Source organism: Dermacentor andersoni, chromosome 1, assembly GCF_023375885.2.
Source record: "Dermacentor andersoni chromosome 1, qqDerAnde1_hic_scaffold, whole genome shotgun sequence".
NCBI classification, from domain to species: Eukaryota; Metazoa; Arthropoda; class Arachnida; order Ixodida; family Ixodidae; genus Dermacentor; species Dermacentor andersoni.
Genome location: NC_092814.1, coordinates 64,229,845 through 64,250,184, shown reverse-complemented (window position 1 = coordinate 64,250,184; position 20,340 = coordinate 64,229,845). Strand labels below are relative to the sequence as shown.

General features: G+C 51.0%; 1 protein-coding gene across 1 annotated transcript; it reads left to right on the top strand.

Moving 5' to 3' along the window:
- The first annotated feature begins 19,118 nt into the window (after positions 1–19,118).
- LOC129388196 (uncharacterized) lies at positions 19,119–19,541 on the top strand. The gene has a single exon (XM_055078344.2). The coding sequence runs from the start codon at positions 19,119–19,121 to the stop codon at positions 19,539–19,541; it is 423 nt and encodes a 140-aa protein (XP_054934319.1).
- The last annotated feature ends 799 nt before the right edge of the window (positions 19,542–20,340 follow it).

Below are 20,340 nucleotides of genomic sequence, written 5' to 3'. Positions count from 1 at the left end.
TATTCACCAAGATAATCTCCAATAGAATAAGAGCAACACTGGACTTCAGTCAACCAAGGGAACAAGCTGGCTTCAGGAGGGGATGCGCTACAATGGATCACATCCATGTCATCAATCAGATAATCGAGAAATCCGCAGAGTACAATCATTATGCAAAAAGGTGAGGCGTGCAGACAGGACACAAGAGAAGTGGACAACACAAACGCCGACTATCAACTGAAGAGCGCACTGAGGCGAAAAGAAGAAAGAAGACACAAAACTCATCTGTGCAAGCTCTGGAATGGTATGACCACGTGTCAGTAGGGTACATGTGCCGGTCTACGTGCGAGATAGCTGTTAAGGCACTTAATCTCTTCCTCATGTAAAGTAATCGAAGGCTGACTCACGCACGTACTTCCACCGTTATAAATATGCCATGCCTCTACCATAAGACGCGTATCTTCATTCTTGTGCCTGTTGTTATGATTGAGGGCTCAATCCCATCGCTCGTAACCCGTTGTCAAGTTTGGAGTCCGGCATGAATTAGAAGGTAGCTGGCCCATGCCGTCGTCCAAGTTATCCTCGCTGAGGACATTGATGAAGGGAAGGACTGCTTCTCATCGAGAACGAGGAATATGGGTTTATTTACAGTATTTACATGCAGTTCATCAGTCTAGCATGACTGCGAGAGAAAGTACGTCAGTCTAACACGACTGCTTGAGAGAGTGTCTCGAGCATCCGCACAACAGTGGTTTTTAAACACTCGGTCCCCCCTTGATTCCAAGGGGACGGAAACGTTCGTCCAGTCATTTTAAACACGCCGCCTCTCTCCGGGACGGCTTACACACACACACGCACGCACGCACGCGCGCACGCACGCACGCACGCACGCACGCACACACGCACGCACACACGCACACACGCACACACACACACACACACACACACGCACGCACGCACGCACGCACGCACGCACGCACACACACACACACACACACACAAACACCCAGGTTCACGGTCCGAAACCGACATCACACGAATTTCGTAGAACTCGGAGCGGACCCTCGCAGCGCGCCGGGTAGCCATTGTCCTGCGTCTTGGTCGGCGCGTGGGAAGGGGCCTCCGCCGACGTTCCCGCGGCAACTCCCCCACTCATAGCAGAACAGGGCGGCGTTGGTGGGTTCGGTAACAATAGTTGGCCCGCCGAACGCATTCAGTTACAATGGCAATTTAGTGACGCCGTGGCTAGAGGTTTGCGGCGGCGCTCCAGGAAAAGATGACGCCCGCGGTCGCAACTGGTTGGCAAAACTTGCACTGCAGCTGGCCGTTCTTAACAGCGCCTGCATGGCCCGGAAAATCTCGACTGTCTAGCGCAAACAACCGCTGGGCAGGAAGAGAACGGCTGGTGGCCAGAGGGTGATGTCTTGGCTCGCAGTAACCACTTCTGCAATGATGTCACCGCCCCAAAACATCCAACAAGGACAGGCAACTGCAAAATGAACTCCACAACACGGCTCTGCGCCGAGATGACGTACCTTTGCTCTCACTTTAGACCCGCTAGGCTTCAAAAAAAAAAAAAAAAGAAAACGTAAGTGCAGACACAAAAAAAAATGCTCCATTTCGCTATGCCAATTTCTGAAGCAATTTCGTTCTGACAAATTCAGCAATCATGGAGGGAATCCTGCTAAATGAGCGGGGATCTTCTTGGCTTAATAAAATTAACACTAGTAACCCTAAAATTTAGGCGGGACCCTCAAACGCAGAATTCAAATTAGCCTGCTCAAACCATCCGAATTGCTATGCAACTTTCCCTTCTTATATCTAACGGAGAAGTTGTACTCTTGGAGAGTGAGGCTCCATCGGAGCAAGCGGCCATTTTTGTGTGACATTTGATTGAGCCACGCCAGAGGACAGTGGTCGGTCTCGAAGATGAACTTCGCTCCGTACAAGTAACACGACAACTTCTGGGCGGCCCAAACTAAACAAGTGCATTCCTTCTCTGAAGCGCTGTAGGCTTCCTCTCTTACATTTAGTTTACGGCTGGCATAGAGGATAGGATGCTCCTCGTTATCGTCGCCGACCTGACCGACGCTTGCGTCTCATTGAACTATGAATTCCTTTGTGTAGTCTGGCGCGCGAAGCACAGGACGAGAAACCAATAGCGTTTTCAAATTTTGGACAGCGTTCTCTTTCTCCTTATCCCAGTGTACGCTACTCGGTGCTCCCTTTCGGACGGCGTCCGTTAATGGACTTGCCATTTGCGAGTAATTCGGAATGTACCGTTGATAGTACCCCACAAGTCCCAAAAATGAACGAAGCTCTGTTTTCGTGCGCGGCTGAGCACATTGTCCAATCGTAGCTATTTTCAGCTCGGCCGGCCGTCTCGTGCCTTGGACGACAACATGGCCCAGATAAGTTACCTGTGAACAACCAAATGTACACCTTTCCGCTTTCATTGTTAAGCCAGCTTCCCTCAACCGTGAGAACACCTGTTTGAGGTGCGATACGTGTTGTTCCCAGCTGTCCGAAAAAATTGCTACATCATCCAGATATGGCAAGGCGAACTCCTACAAGTCTTTTAGGACAATATCCATTAACTTAGAGAAGCCAAACGGCGCATTCTTCAGCCCGAAGCTGAGTGCAAGAGGGCGAAAAGTGCCTACAGGTGAGATGAATGCGGCATAGCGGCTGGCACTTTCTGAAAGGGGAACTTGCCAGTACTCCCGCACGAGATCTATAGTTGAAGTGTATTTAGCAGCGCTAACTCTTTCAATTCGTTCCTCAATGTTGGGTATCGGGTACAGCTGATCCCTAGTGATGGCATTTAACTTCCTGTAGTCAACACACGGACGAGGGTCCTTGTTAGGGGTTTCTACCAGTATTAGCGGTGACGTGTAGTCACTCTCAGCGGGCTCAATAACTCCCAACTCTAGCATGCGCTGTATCTCTGCCTCCCTAATCTCTCTCTGTCTTGGAGACACCCTGTAAGGCTTTTATCTTACTGGTTCGGTTGATGTCAGCTCTATTTCATGCGTTCTACATACGGGTTCATCAAATTACAGTGATATATCTTCACTTCCTTCCTGCGACCGGGCATTTTCAGAGCATAGTTAGTATATGAAAGTTTGTGCAACACTTTAACGGGCCCGTCCCAGTGAACTTCAAGCTTGTTCTTTCTTGAAGGTTTGAGGATCATTACCTGGTCTCCGGCGTTAAACGTACGAATCCTCGCATTCTTGTCGTAATAGAATTTGGCGTTCTTTTGAGCTACTCCCATGTTCTTTCCGACTATTTCTTGGGTTTCGCTTAGCCATTCCAGCAATTTTAGCACGTATTCAACCACTGTTGGACTCTCCCCTCTTTCCTCCCACATCTCTCTTAACATTCTCAGTGGAGAACGGAGTGTCCTCCCATACACTAGTTCTGCTGGCGAGAACCCTGTCGCTTCATGTGGAACCGTTCGCAAAGCGAACAAAGTTGCCGGCTGACAGTTCTCCCAGTCCTCCTTGTGCTTGTAACAGAGCGCACGCAAAACTCGCTTAAGCACCGAATGCCACCTCTCTACACTGTTTGACTGAGGGTGATAGACAGACTACTCTGTCTTCCATTATCACCAATGGCACCCACGATTATAATGGAAGACAGAGTAGTCTAGAGGAATTCGACATCCCACAGGTAACGCCTGAAGAAGTAAAGAAAGCCTTGGGAGCTATGCAAAGGGGAAGGCAGCTGGGGAGGACCAGGCAACAGCAGATTTGTTGAAGGATAGTGGGAAGATTGTTCTAGAGAAACTGGCCACCCTGCATACGCAATGCCTCATGACTTCGAGCGTACCGGAATCTTGGAAAAACGCTAACGTAATCCTAATCCATAAGAAAGGGGACTCCAAAGACTTGAAAAATTATAGACCGATCAGCTTACTGTCCGTTGCCTACAAAGTATTCACTAAGGTAATTGCAAATAGAATCAGGAACACCTTAGACTTCCGTCAACCAAAGGACCAGGCAATATTCCGTAAAGGCTACTCAACAATAGACCATATTCACACTATCAATCAGGTAATAGAGAAATGTGCGGAGTATAACCAACCTTTATATATAGCTTTCATTGATTACGAGAAAGCGTTTGATTCAGTCGAAACCTCAGCAGTCATGGAGGCATTGCGAAATCAGGGTGTAGACGAGCCGTATGTAAAAATACTGAAAGATATCTATAGCGGCTCCACAGCCACCGTAGTCCTCCATAAAGAAAGCAACAAAATCCCAATAAAGAAAGGCGTCAGGCAGGGAAATACGATCTCTCTAATGCTATTCACAGCGTGTTTACAGGAGGTATTCAGAGACCTGGATTGGGGTGAGTTGGGGATAAGAGTTAATGGAGAATACCCTAGAAACTTGCGATTCGCTGATGATATTGCCTTGCTTAGTAACTCAGGGGACCAACTGCAATGCATGCTCATTGACCTGGAGAGGCAAAGCAGAAGGGTGGGTCTAAAAATTAATCTGCAGAAAACTAAAGTAATGTTTAACAGTCTCGGAAGAGAACAGCAGTTTACGATAGGTAGTGAGGCACTGGAAGTGGTGAGGGAATACATCTACTTAGGACAGGTAGTGACTGCGGATCCGGATCATGAGACTAAAATAATCAGAAGAATAAGAATGGGCTGGAGTACGTTTGGCAGGCATTCTCAGATCATGAACAGCAGGTTGCCATTATCGCTCAAGAGAAAAGTTTATAACAGCTGTTCTGCCCCGTACGTGAATACTGGTAATAGTATTACCAGTATTCACGTACGGGGCAGAAACCTGGAAGCTTACGAAAAGGGTTCTACTTAAATTGAGGACGACGCAACGAGCTATGGAAAGAAGAATGATAGGTGTAACGTTAAGGGATAAGAAAAGAGCAGATTGGGTGAGGGAACAAACGCGAGTTAATATCTTAATTGAAATCAAGAGAAAGAAATGGGCATGGGCAGGACACGTAATGGGGAGGGAAGATAACCGATGGTCATTAAGAGTTACAGAATGGATTCCAAGGGAAGGGAAGCGTAGCAGAGGGCGGCAGAAAGTTCGATGGGCGGATGAGATTAAGAAGTTTGCAGGGACAACATGGCCACAATTAGTACATGACCGGGGTAGTTAGAGAAGTATGGGAGAGGCCTTTGCCCTGCAGTGGGCGTAACCAGGCTGATGATGATGATGATTATGATAGACAGAACTGTGTATTAACTTTACCCCGCACTTTTGCAAGAATGTGTAAGTCAGTGCGCTCGTGAATACTGACCCTTGATCTGCCTGAATTTCGGCTGGAAACCCAACTCGTGCAAACACTGTCAAAAGCGCGTCTACTACTTCGGTGGAGCTGAGCTCTTTCAGAGGGATTGCTTCTGGAAACTTTGTAGCAGGACACAACATGGTAAACAAGTACCTGTAGCCCGATATTGTTTTTGGAAGAGGCCCTACCATGTCTATTACAAGTCGTCTGAAAGGCTCTGTTATTAAGGACTACCTTCAGTGGAGCTTTCCATGTCTCTCCGGGTTTACCAGAACGCTGGCAGGCGTCGCATGATCTTACAAAGTTTTCTACGTCTTTGAAACAGCCAGGCCAGTAGTATTCCATAAGCAATCTTTCTTTTGATTTGTTTATGCCTAGGTGGCCGGACCACCCATTTCCATGACAGAGACTCAAAAGGTCCTCCCTATACTTAGTAGGTACGACTAACTGATATAAAATCCTACCCTTTCGATCTCTGTAGTGCCGATACAACAATCCTCCTCTCTCATTTATTATCACGTTGCGCCTAGCAATGCCTTCTTTAGCTGTGTCATGTAATTTAGCTAAGCTCTCATCATTCTTTTGCTCGGCTGCCAATGACTCTCTATCCACACGTAAGAGCTGATCAAAGTTCTTTGAGGCCGGTGATAATAACGACCCTGTCTCACTTGTGAGTGCGTCAGCTTGCTCTTCCTGCAGGCTTGAACTTTGACACTCTAGTGCTACGCTCTCATTGATCTGGTCAGCTGGCAGGCTTTCCTCAACTGTTTTTTCATCACTCGAGCCTAGCTCGGATTCGGTTATTGCAGTTCTCTCCTTTGCTACTTCCGCTGGAGCAGCTTGTGCATTTTCGGCCGAAAGCGACGCGATTTTACGAGCTTGGCCTCGCGTCAACGCCTGTACTACGCCCTCTCCCAGTTTAAGCCCTTTTTCACGCCGTAACTGATTTGAACGATTCGAAAAGATGTAAGGGTACTGCAGTGACAAAAATTTGGAAACTGCAGCTTCAGTCTCTAGCTCCCCGAATGGTCCACGGATTTTGACTTTGGCCATGCGCAGACACACGCTGTGTTCTTCTACAACCTATTTGATCCATGCTACTTCTCCGGTGAAGTCATCTACCGTCACGTAAGACGGATGGACAATGTCCTCTGTGGCGGCACTGTCTCTTAGCACTCGGCATGGTTTGCCATTAACTTGCAGGTCGTGAAGATATGGACTTAAAAGTTACATATTCTCGTCTTTTTCCTCTACGTAGGAGAAAACTACGCTATAGGCTTCCCGCAGTTTACAGTTATATGTCCCAGTTTGTGGCATTTGTAACAGCGAATTGGTCTAAAAGTTTCGTATTTTCTTTTCTGTTCTTTTTGTGCGGTTTCTCCGTTAAGTTTCTCCTCGCTCTTTTCTGCGGGCTTTTCCTCCATGTCTACAGGCTCCGATCGTCTAGTCTGCGAACCCTTTTTCAACGGAAAGGGTTTCCGCGGTCCATTTCGACCATCCCAGTTTCCGTCCTCGGCGTTCAACTTTCTACGCGTTGCGTACTCTTCGGCTAATTCAGCCGCCCTTTCCACAGTGTTTACATTCCCTCTGTCTTGCACCCACAGTTTCACAGCTTGGGGGATGGTTTTGTGAAACTGCTCTAGACACATGCATTCAATGATCATGTCTCTGCTGTCGTACGCTTCCGCGCTTTTCAGCCACTCGACTAGGTTGGCCTTTAAGCTATATGCAAACTCCGGATATCCCTCACTATCTTTCTTGCCTGTGCTCCTAAACCTTTGCCGAAAAGCTTCGGCTGAAAGGCGGTATTTCTTCAAGAGACTAGCCTTAAATTTTGCATAATCATATACATGCTGTGCACTCTGTCTGGCGATTACTTCCGCCGCCTCACACGGCAACATAGACAGCAACCGCTGTGGCCATGTACTCGGGCCGAAGTTCATCTTTTCGCAAGTCCTTTCAAAATTGCTTAGGAACAAGCCTATGTCGGTCCCGACCTCAAATGGCTTTAATAGCCTGTCCATGCGGTACCATTCTGCCTCATTTGATCGTCCCAGAGCGCCTTCACTTCCTTGAGACAACTCCAAACGTTTGCTTTCAAGTTCAAGTTGCATTTTTCTTAACTCGCGAACTTTATCGAGTTCCTCTCTCTCTCTTTCCCGTTCTTCTCTGTCCCGTTCTTCTCTTTCCCGTTCTTCTCTCGCTCTGTCCCATTTCTCACTTTTCTTTAGAAGTTCCAATCCCATTTCAATTTCTTCGTCACTGGCCTGATCGGAAATTAGCTCCAATAATTCCGATTTTAGCATTTCCTTGCGTACATCTAGGCCCAGTTCCTCACCAACAATCAACAACTCGTCTCTCAGCAGTGTCCTTAACTCCATGATTGCTGCTTTACTGCCCTGATCCTGCTCTCTAAGTCTAGCTAGGAAAACACAACCTAGCTAACACTCAACAATCTAGCTTCCCTACTGTTCTAAACAGAACAACCACAAAATGAAGCCTAGAGAGTCAAAGCACGAACCAAGCACTCACCACAGTCACAGCACCACGTTGCAAAGTCCATCTCACCGCTGTCAGCCAGTTGTAAGGATTGGGCGCTGAATCCCATCGCTCGTAACCCGTTGTCAAGATTGGAGTCCGGCATGAATTCGAAGGTAGCTGGCCCATGCCGTCGTCCAACTTATCCACGCTGAGGACGTTGATGAAGGGAAGGACTGCTTCTCATCGAGAACGAGGAATAACGGTTTATTTACAGTATTTACATGCAGTTCATCAGTCTAGCATGACTGCGAGAGAAAGTACGTCAGTCTAACACGACTGCTTGAGGGAGTGTCTCAGTCCAACATGACTGCTTAAGAAAAGTGTGTCGAGCATCCGCACAACAGCGGCTTATAAGCACTCGGTCCCCCCTTGATTCCAAGGGGACGGAAAACGTTCGTCCAGTCATTGTAAACAGGCCGCCTCTCCCCGGGACGGGTTACACACACACACGCAAACACACACACACACACACACACACACACGCACACACACACACACACACACACACACACACACACACACACACACACACACACACCCACATGCAATGGTCCGGAGCCGACGTCAGAGGGGCTTCGTAGAACTCGGAGCCGGCCCGGGTAGCGCGACCGGGTAGCACATTGTCTTGCGTCTTGGTCGGCGCGTGGGAAGGAGCCTAAGACGACGTTCCCGCGGCAACTCCCCCACCCGTAGCAGATCAGGTCCGCGTTGGGGAGTTCGATAACAAACGTTGGCCCACCGAACTCATTCTGTCACAACTGCGACGAAGCTAGAGCGTAACGGTGGTGGTTTCAGCACAAAGCCTGCTTCGTCAAACGCATCCTTGCTGAAGCGACGGAGAGTGTAGGACGTGCGTATTGTTCCCGACACAAAGTCGACTTAGTCACGCCATGGCTAGAGGTTGGCGGTGGCATTCCAAGATGAGGTTGCCACCGCTGGCGTAAATGGCTGGCAAACTTGCACTGCAGCTGGCCGTCCTTAACACACTCAAGCGCAACGATAGCGGCGAGAACATGCGACGATCGTCCAAATCTGATCTGCGGTTCAAGCGCGTCGCTTTTAGACATGCACTCTTAGGCAAAGGGGGATGTATCTTAGACCCTTTGGGGTGTATCTCTGCAACACAACGATAATTGTCAGCTGCCTTGCTTGCGTTTCCTTTCTTGAAAACGCCGCGCCGGCTACTTTCCTGTAGGGAATGCCATGTGATGCTGATAACGCGCATGCCGTTCGTTACTGGGAAGTACCGGGCTCGCAGCGTTAAAAAAAGGAAATGCGGACAAGACAGATGGCGTTTATTGTTGTGTGGCAAGATACAACCCCAAGGGTGTTATTTTGTTTTAGAGTGTGACTCGTTCAATTTTCCCGCGTAAACGATGGCGGTGGCATATCTTCCAGAAAGTGCAACACTATTCCCGTCGAGCATGCAATCCGATTACACAAGCTTCGGTGAGATAAGCAACAGATAGAAACAACGACAACATTCTAGTAAGTTCCAAATCATGCAGGCGCGTCTTGCCCTGCGATAACCTGAAGTTGTTAATGGGTGGAATGCATTTCCCGGAAAAAAAGTCGCAGTTTCGCCCGAAAGGCGAAGCATCGATTACGATAGCAAAGTAGGGGACAGCAATACGAAGTAAGAATAGTAGTTTTATCGGCCGTGTAAACTTGTAAGCATAGGCATACTAACTAAAGCAACAAGCATCGTTTCACGCGCTCACAAGCAAACATGAACACATCAAATTCGATGACCGCGGAAACTCGCTGTCAAAACTCTGGAGTCAGGAAGCGCGGCAGCAGCAGCGAGCGAATTGGCCTTCTTGCTGCGCCCGGCATCAACGCGAACTAAGCCACGGAAAGACAGCGCGCGACGAACTTTGCCCTCTGCGCAGATTTGCAAGATACAGCTGCCCGGGCGTATTTTTACAATTGCTAGTAGGTACAACGGGGTGTGGCGTTTCTCGAGGCGCTCGACATTTCTGCGCAGGCGCGACTAAGAGTGGCTGGGAGAGAGAAAATCTGGGGGCCTTTGCTTCTCGAATATCTGACTCTGCCTAGGCACTACTTCGGTGAAGTTTCTTAGCGCGTGTTGCATGCGTTTGTCCCTTGGCGTGCCGGCATTGAGGAGTGGGGTTGAGTTTGTTTACGCTCAGATGGCTGGCTGCTCGCGCAGTGAAACATGTGAACCAGCACACACTGACGCCCCATTTGGGGATCGCTATGTTTAAAGGTACGTCGGACAGACTTTCTCGCGCGTACGGCGCTGGTGATAAGTCAGTGATGCCGGATTATAACTTTGTCGCGCCTTCATCATCATCAGCAGCAGCCTCGCTACGCCCACTGCAGGGCAAAGGCCTCTCCCATACTTCTCCAACTACCCCGGTCGTGTACTAATTGTGACCATGTTGTCCCTGCAAACTTCTTAATCTCATCCGCCCACCTCACTTTCTGCCGTCCCCTGCTACGCTTCCCTTCCCTTGGAATCCAGTTCGTAACCCTTAATGACCATAGGTTATATTTCCTCCTAATTACGTGTCCTGCCCATGCCCATTTCATTTTCTTGATTTCAACTAGGATGTCATTAACTCGCGTTTGTTCCCTCACCCAATCTGCTCTTTTCTTATCCCTTAACGTTACACCTACCATTCTTCTTTCCATAGCTCGTTGCGACGTCCTCAATTTAAGTAGAACCCTTTTCGTAAGCCTCCAGGTTTCTGCCCGTACGTGAATACTGGTAAGACGCAGCTGTTATACACTTTTCTCTTGAGGGATAATGACAACCTGCTGTTCATGATCTGAGAATGCCTGCCAAACGCACCGCAGCCCATTTTTATTCTTCTGATTATTTCAGGCTGATGATCCGGATCCGCGGTCACTACCTGCCCGAAGTAGATACATTCCCTTACCACTTCCAGGCCTCGCTACCTATCCTAAACTGCTGTTCTCTTCCATGACTGTTAAACATTACTTTAGTTTTCTGCAGATTAAGTTTTAGGCCCACCCTTCTGCTTTGCCTCTCCAGGTCAGGGAGCATGCATTGCAATTGGTCCCCTGAGTTACTAAGCAAGGCAATATCATCAGCGAATCGCAAGTTACTAAGATATTCTCCATTAACTCGTATCCCCAATTCTTCCCAGTCCAGGTGTCTGAATACCTCCTGTCAACACGCTGTGAATAGCATTGGAGAGATTGTATCTCCCTGCCTCACGCCTTTCTTCATTGGGATTTTGTTGCTTTCTTTATGGAGGACTACAGTGGCTGTGGAGCCGCTATAGATATCTTTCAGTATTTTTACATACGGCTCGTCTACACCGTGATTCCGTAATGCCTCCATGACTGCTGAGGCATTACGCGCCTTTTGGCGCTCTAAATTCAAGAGAAAAGAAACGGAAAAAAAACATTTTCCCGGGGGAGCAATAAGGGCCGTAGTAGAGGCCGGGCCTGCTATTCTGGACCTTTCAGGTGCATTTTTGAATGGTCCGCTTTGAGTGAAATAAACGCACAGCGCCTTAGCAACCACACTTGAACGCGGTTACCTTATGTCACGCCGTGAGGATTACTGGCTTTGCGCCTCGTCCACGTTACGTTACGTTAGCTTAGGTTTAGGTTAGGTTCAGGTTACCTTAGGTTACGTTAGATTAGCGTAACAGGCGTTAAGGTGCCGCGGCGTATTCTCACAGCGGTTACACCATGCGGATTATTGTCTTTGCATCTAGGCCACGTTATGTTACGTTAGGTTAAGTTAACGTTTGCTTAGGTTGGGTTGGGTTATGTTAACGTTGCGCTTGGTAAGTGTAAAATCCATTAGGGTGAAGCGGCGTATTTTCATAAAGGTTACGTCGTGACCATTACTATCTTTCTGTTTCGGCCTCGTAACGTTATGTTAATGTTAGGTTAGGTTACCGTTAGGTTAGGTTAGCGTAAAACACCTTACAGGGCGCGGCGTATTCTCATAGCGGTTGCAGATTAGTCGAGCGTCGCCGGCGCCCTTTCAGCCATTCGCATTCAACCGCGGTTGCTAATGCGCTCTGCCTTCTGGATTTTCCATATATGCGGACCGGCCTCTTCCATGGCCCCTACTGCTCCCACGGCAACATCTGCGATGTTATCACCTGTTTCACCGGGCCGCCAGCCAGCGCCCGAGCGTAAACATATTCGAGACCACTCCACAATGCCGGCACGCCTAGGAACAAACGCCTACAACACGCGCTAACTTCTCCTCCGTAGTGCCTAGGAAGAGTCAAGGAGCAAAAGGCCTATTATTTTCTCTCTCGCACCCGCTCGCACTCGCGCATGCGCGCAAACGTCTGGCGCCACCGCAAGTGCCACGCTCCACTGTACTTAAAAGTCGCGCCAGGGGTAGAAGCCACCCCTCCTCCCTATTCTCCCCCCGGAGCCTTGTGCCCGACGGAAGAAGGCACGCTTCCTTCCCACTTCCTTACCTTGCGTGCGCGAGATCGAACCGCGATCGTGGCTCAGCCTCGCACGCTTTCACTCGCACATACATCATACGGAACATCATACGCACATACGGAACCTTAACGCGACGGCGACGTGGTAGAAATACGCCTGGAGTGTCCATATAATTGCCCTCGCAATAAAGGGATAAATAAGTACTCGTGTCAATATGCACGCCTCCTTGTCAGTAGAAGTCTTTCCTGTAACGCTGCCCGCATGTTGATTGTATACAGCGTGTCCCAGCTAACTTTAGCCAGAGTTCAAAAATATGCTAATGCCACGTAGCTGGACAGAGCCAAGGTAATGTTGTTTGCGTCGCTTGGAGATACTAAAATTATTTTTTTCATTCCACCTAATTATATAATTAGTCTCAATTAATTATTAACTTTACAAATATTATTATTAGCTGAAAAGTGTCAATGAGAAAATTGTAGAGCGACATGAAAAACTCCCGATACAGCTTTCTGTTGCTCAATACGTGCTACATACAAGTGTTTTTCCGAGCGTGAAAGAAGCCCGGAGGCTTTCGTTCTGCAGTGGACATAAAATAGGATGGTGATGATGATGATGGTTTATAAAAAGGAACAAAGGTCAGCCCGAGATTTTGTGCTCTACCTACTCTTCGCTATATAAGGGGAAAGAGGGAACGCTAGAGGGATGGACGATGATGATCTCGGGTGATGCCGAGTACCCAGAATAATGTCCCGAGAGAATGGTTGCCACAGGAGAGGCTGAAGCCTGCCACGCTTGTGTGTAAGCTGGGCAGACGTAAAACAGTATTGTCTGTGTTTCTTTTTCTTTTTTTTTGCGTGTGTGTGTTCTACACAACACTTAATTCTCAAACTATGAACACGATGTTGTAGTGACCGTTTGCCACTTGATTTCCCCCCACTTCTGTGAAATTCAGTTACCACGTGGTGTCCACGTGGGGGGTCATTGGCCCTGCTCTTTTTGGGGACTTGAGGTGGCTCCCCGACAGGGGCACCACCTTGCCACTAGGCAAACCTGTTTTACTGTGAAATAAAGCTAGTCTACTCTTCGTTCTCAATCTGTCAAAACGTGTATTGCCTCCGCCCATCGTCGCTCCAGCTTCCGGCGGTGCCTCTTCCCTACTCAACATTGGTGATAGCTGACGCAGATCTTTTTTAGACGATCGCCGCCTGTACTCACCGCTATCGTTGCGCTTGAGTGTTAATTCTTTTGTGCGTACAGGCTCGCCCAATAAGGGGTTTCGTGAGTCACAGTTTTGCCATCATCTTATTCTTCAGCGTCATTACAACGTGGCAATATACATCACCATATTGCATCTACTTAACTTAGGCGAGGGACTATAACGACGCCGTCTGCAAAATTTCTAAGGAGGAAGGTACGCTAGACCATGTAATATGGGAGTGTGCTGGCTCCCCAGGGGCCAAGGAAAAGATTGACAGCAGAGAAGCCTGGGAGCCTGGGAGCAAGATAGTTGTCACACCCTGAGGGGGACTGGACATCGTCAAGACAGGCACCACCACCGTCGCTTCGGCCATACCCGCTGTGGCCAAGATCACGAGTAAGGAAAGCGCCGCGGACGCCATCTGCCCCAACACGCAACAGAACATCATGGTCGTCAGTACACCGAACGAAGACAACGCGGCAAGGTGCGCTAATATCCAGGAAATATCTATTCAAGGCAAACCCTACGAGGTCAGTGCATATCGCACGGCACCTCACGACACCGTAAAGGGCGTCATCAGAGGCATCCCCATCGACGCGAGCGCCGACGAGCTAAACAGAAACATCGTCAACGAGAGGAACCCACTAGCAGTGGGCGCAAAAAGGATTGGAAGCACGACCACTGCGATGGACCCAAGGTACCGAACTTCGTCCGATACGGAGTCACCCTGATACCGTGCCGCCTCTACAAGAAACAGATGGACGTTTGCCAGCAGTGCGGCCGAGTGGGACACCGCAAGGACGTGTGCGCGACCCCCACAATCAAGACGTGCCTGGCCTGCGGACTCGCGAACCCTACAGAAGACCATCGCTGTACCCCAAAATGTCAGTTGTGCGGAGACGAACACCCGACCGGAGACCGAACGTGCAAGGCGAAATACAAGATCCCCTACGTAGTGCGCAAGCGACAATGGGAGCGCCGACAGGCCGAACGCCAGCTGCTGTCGGAGAGCGATTTCCCACCACTCGACAAGCCGCCAGATGCGCGAAAGTCAAGGACCCCATCGGAAAACCGCGCGCCTAAATCCAGAGACAGCAGCTGCTGCAAGAGAAGCCTCAGCAGGAAAACGTCACCATCACGTGAGCGAGTGAGCTGGGTAGACGCAGCGAAAGGAAACAATATAAGGAACGCGCAGAAAATCACCGAAGCCACGAAGAAAGAAGATATATGAACAAGGTGCGAAAAGCAAATGAGATCCTAAGACAAGAAAACGCGGCCTTGCGAGCGACCATCAACAACCTCAGGAGAGAGATCGCCGAGATCCGCCAGTAGCTGCTATGCAACAACGAGCCTCTACAAAGACCCACGCCAAGCACAAGCAAGACCGAGGAAACGACAACGAACCTCCAGGAGAAAGCCATTGAGGAACCGGCACCGAAGAAGCGAGCCATCGAGGCCACGCGCACGCAAACAGAAAACGATCGCATCGACAGCCTCGAAGCGAAATTCGAAGCTAATCACGGCGAACATCGCAGCAGTGACAGCATTGAAACAAACAATGGAGACCTACCAAGCAGAGAACACGAACAGATTCGCCTACATCGAAAGGACCCTACAGCCGATGGCAAACCACCCGACGTTGGCGCCCCTTCTCGCGCAACATCCACCCAACCAGGGAGCCCCGTACACGCCAACGCAATCATGGCTGCCAACGCAACACCAGCAGCAGCAGGTGTAACCGCGTGGCAGTGGAACTGTCGCGGCTTCGGAAGGAAGAAGGCAGTCATCCAACAGCACATCGTACGTGGCGCGCGCAAGCCGGACGTTCTACTACTACAAGAAACACTCACCGACGCTCCGACCCTCCCCAGCTATAGAGTGCACAAGGGACCGCCCGATGGGAGAGGAAAAGGGACTCACGTTCGTCGAACACGAGCTGCAAAGCAATATCCAGATCGAGCACACACTCACCGAAATCATCCCGGGCAAGAAGAGAAAAGGAAGCATATTTCTGCTCAACGTCTACAGCAACCGATCGCAGAGAAAACAGAGATTCAAGACATCACTGCACAGAGCCAGCACTGCAGCGGGCCGCAACACGTTGATCGCGTGCGGAGACTTCAACGCGATGAACCCTGCTTGGGGCTACAACAACTACACAGCAAAGGGCCGCGACCTGTACCAAGACGCCACGGAACTCGACTTCACCCTCATCACGGACCCGACACATCCGACGAGAATCGGTAACTCCGTGTCCAGGGACACCACTCCGGACCTCACGCTCGTCAAGAACGACATCCGGGGCGCGATCACCTGGAGAAACACGGGGACCTACCTAGGCAGACACCATTGTGGAAATCGGCATACCGGAACACAACGAAACAGCATCAAAACACACGAGATGGAAACACTCGTGGACGGCCGAAATCACGAAGAGCGTACGCGACGCGACCAAAGAAATTGAAACGGGCGCGGAGATCGACAAAGTAGACAGCCGGCTTGCGCATCTCATCGAAGCCAAACAGTCGATACTCAATCGCTGGAAGAAACAACGGCTTAACCGCAGACTCAGAAAGAAGGTGGCGGAGCTGAACCGAGCGATCGAGGATCACTGCCGCGCTCTCTGCACGCAACAGTGGAACGAGATCTGCAACGCGGCAGACGGGCAGATGCACAGCGGGAAGACGTGGAACCTGCTGCGGCACCTGCTCGACGAAACCAAGACTAAGTCGTATCAAAGGGACAGACTCGCCAGGCTCATACATCGGGCGGTCTCAGCTCACGGCGTCGACGAAGTCACCAGGCGCATTAACGACAAATACCTGCCGACTACACCCACCGAAAACACGCGCCGTACAGCGGCCTGCCTAACGGGAAGCTCGATCGTGACATCGACGTCGAGGAGGTACGCGCGGCCCTGCACGACCTCAACAGCCGGTCGGCAGCCGGCCCGGACCTCGTCACGAACAAGGCGCTCAAGAACCTCGATGACGGTTCGATTGAAAACCTCGCAAAATACTTCAACAAGTGCTGGAGAGCGGGCGCGCTGCCAAAGCTGCGGAAGATAGCCAAGACCATCCTGATCCCCAAGCCGGGGAAGCCGCCGGACACGGATAACCTCAGCCCCATCTCACTCACGTCCTGCGTGGGCAAGGTGCTGGAGCACGTCCTGTTCAACAGGTGGCAAGACTACCTGGCACGAGAAGGGCTGTACCCGGCCACTTTGATCGGCTTCAGACAGCACCACAGCACGCAGGATGCTATGCTGCAGCTCAAATACCAAATCATCGATGATGGTGGCAGCGCCCGCGACAACAAAGCAATCGGCTCGACCTGCAGAGCGCCTTCGATAAGGTGAAACACTCGGCGATTCTGTCCCAAGTCTCCAAGCTCAACATGGGCGAAAGATCCTACAACTACATCAAGGACTTCCTCACGGACAGGACCGTCGAGCTACGAGCAGGCGACCTACAGACGCAAGAGAAGAAGCTCGGGAACACCGGCACACCGCAGGGATCGGTCATTTCGCCGATGCTGTTCAACCTGGTAATGATCGGAGTGGCCGAAAAGCTCGGGGACATCGAAGACGTCAGGCACACCATCTACGCGGACGATATCACGCTGTGGGTGACCGGTGGCAGCGACGCCCACATCGAGGGCGCGCTGCAAGCCGCCGTCAACGCAGTAGAAGCTTCTCATACTCTCACCTACCAAAAACAGCAGAGGCAAGACCAGACAACGCGAAAATGAAAAAAATCAGAATCGTAACCAAATCCGGCAACGTGATCACCGAGGTCAGCAAAATTAGGATCCTAGGCATGGTCATCGAAAACCACGGAAGAAACGGCGAAACCATCACCCGTCTTAAGGCAAAAGCAGCCAATTGACGCGATTCGGCTCCTCAATCGAGTCACTTCCCGGAAGGTTGGTATGTGAGAGGAGAGCCTAATTAGGCTCGTCCAATCCTTCGTCATCAGCCACGTCGCGTACGTTGCAGACCACAGATGGCTGCAACACGAACGTAAATATCAACGTGCTCTTCAGAAAAGTGTACAAGACGGCGCTGGGCCTGTTCGAGTCCACGAGCACGACCCGCTTGTTACAACTCGGAATACACAATACGCTCGAAGAAATAGCCGAAGCGCAACGAACCTCTCACCTGGAGCGGCTGTCCATGACCATAGCCGGGAGGAAGATACTGGACGATCAGGGAATTGGACGCTAGAACGAGTTGGAGATGAAGCTCACCGTCCCCGAAGAGGTCCGACGCCAGACCAGAATCGACCCCATACCAAAGATCATGAATCCCGAGTTCAACAAGGTAAGAAGAGCGGCTAGGGCCAAGGCTCTCATCGACCAGCATGCCAACGACGAACACGCGCGGTACGGGGACGCGGCCGAATACCAACAGAACGCCTTCGCAGCGGTCGTCATAGAGGCGTCAACCGGTGCCACGAGGACGGCAGCGAGCGTGAGAAGCGCAAGAGCGGAACAAGCGGAGGAGGTAGCCATCGCCCTGGCCATTGCCGACGCAGACTGCCACACGGTGCAGGGTGACTCAAGACAGGCGGTGCGAAACTTCGCCAAAGGCCAAATCTGCAGGGAGGCTGAGCGCGTACTGCGAGCGGTCTAACTACAAGAACGAAAAGTAAGACTCAAGTGGTTCCCGGCGCACGCGGGCGACGCGTAGGAACGCAATGAGAACCACAATGAGACGGCACACGCAGCGGCGTGAGCGCTAACCAATCGCGCCCCGGCGACAGACCGTCCGACGTGGTTCGGAACCAAGGACCGCATGACGCATTACAATGAAATCACAAAAGCCTACCGCCTGGCTCGCAGAACTCTCCCACCCCCGCACCCGAGGCTGAGTCGAGCGGAGGCGGTAGTACTGAGACAGCTCCAGACCGGATCGCTACCGACCCCGAGACCGATGAATCGCATGTACCCCGAGACATATCCGACCGATAAGTGCAGAGTCTGCCGTAGGGAGACCGCAGACTACACGCACATCTTGTGGGACTGCGTTATAAATATCCAGAAGAAGCAAAATCAAGAACGCTCCCACCGCGGCTCGAGGCAGCCGCGAAGAGCTATGACCGAGACGATCAGCTCTGGGCCGTCCAGCAGGTCCTCGAGGCGCTCGAAAGGCACGGACCCAGCGAGCCGGCAACGGCGAGCGGAGGCCCGCGCCAAGTAAAGGCGACTTCGTAGATGACGTAGGCCCTCGTCGGGGGGCGCGAGCGCCCAACTGCAGGCATAAATAAAGTTGGCTCCAATCCAATCCAATCCAATCCAATTCAATCCAATGGGAGGCCTTGCTCCAGAGCGAGGCCGAAGACGACCAGCGTTGAGCAATCCCCCTGGCCATTGAGGACGTGAAGACTTACCGTCCTCAACGCGTGGGGAAAGCTTCGTCCTCTCCCCTGACCTGCGTGTAGGGTAAGAGGCGGGCACCCCAGCTGGGTGGAATAATAAAGTTTTCAATGAATTAAGGGAAAGGTTTGCCCGTTCAGACACCGCACTGGCATCGAGACAGAGAGCGCGCGGCCGCACGGTGTCTCGTGGAAAGAAAGACGACGTGTCGTATCTGTGCGCGAGCGAACGCTGAGCGCGGTGCGTGGCTAGCTTCTTCCCCGTTCGAACGTTTCTGGGGCCCTCTGGAAGTTCGACAGCGAAGGGAATCCTCTGGAGTCAAGTGGATCGCTGCAAGATGGATGCCGGACCATCGAAACGAGCACACGGCTGGGATCATCTGCAAGGACTCGACGAGGCACCAGCAAAGCGCCCAAGGCTTACGCCTTCGTCGGATATCCCACCGACTGCTCCAGCAATGGCTCATCAAATGGATCCTTCACCGGGCGCCGGAGTCCCAGCGGCCAACATGCATGAGGAGATGGAGTGGATACACCATCATCAGGAGATTTGCCTCCAGTGGGCCGCGTCCAGGTCTAGGCTTCCAGAAGGTCCCGTAAGTTCGCTGCTTCGGCAGGCCTCCATGGAGGAAGACTTGCCACCTGCCCATCTGGGCCATGCTCCTTTCATCAACTTCCAAATGGGCCTCATTTGTGAGCGCATGATGAAGGAACGCCAGAACCGCACGCGTGAGGAGTTCGACCGTGTGTTCTCTGCGTAGCCCTCTAAGCAGCTCTGCGCATTGCTTCAACTTGCGCACCAAGAGGGCGAGAAGCGATACGGGGCCGCCACAATCAGCTACTCGTCGTAACGTGATGGGCGTCGCTTCGCTAGGGGACATGCGCGAGCTCTGGCACGAGGAAGCACCACGAAGAGACCTTCTGGCAAAGCCTGCACTGTACAGCAGCAATAAAGGTCGGGTCTGAACGCCTGAGTCTGTGCTACAGTGGTGTGTATATTGTGGAGAAAAAATTCGCACCCACCAGAGGTGCTCAGGGGCCATGGAATTTAGATGCTGAACTCGCGGTCACGAGTTGATTTCCGGCTGCGGCGGCAGCAAACTTAATGTGCTGGGATGAAAAACTAAAAAAAAAAGAAAAAGCTCGTGAACTGAGCATTATCTACACGTGGAACACCAAGCGGTCGAAATTAATCCGCAACGCGCCATACTATTCCGTCATACACTCGAGTCTTTGGAACACAGGGCCCCATGCAGCGCAGTTTATTAAAAAATGTAATTCTGGGAGGTAGGTCTGCATAACGTGAGCGAGAATGGGGCTGGGAAGGCAAAATGCATAGCTGGTGTCGTCGTCATCAACATCATTATCTTTATCCATGTATTCGACGGGGCTCAGAAAGGAAGTCGGCGGATTGGTTGTCCCTCAATGAAACGGCGCAATCCACTCTGGAGGATCGGCCATGAATCGGGCAATACAAGGGTTAAAATAGTGCAATCAGATTTGTTGCTTTTGTAAGTGGATAAAATTAAAGATAATTAAGATTACGTGAAGTCATAGTAA

Excerpts from the sequence above, each read along its gene's own strand:
- LOC129388196 (XM_055078344.2), top strand. The coding sequence starts at position 19,119 with ATGGATGCCGGACCATCGAAACGAGCACACGGCTGGGATCATCTGCAA.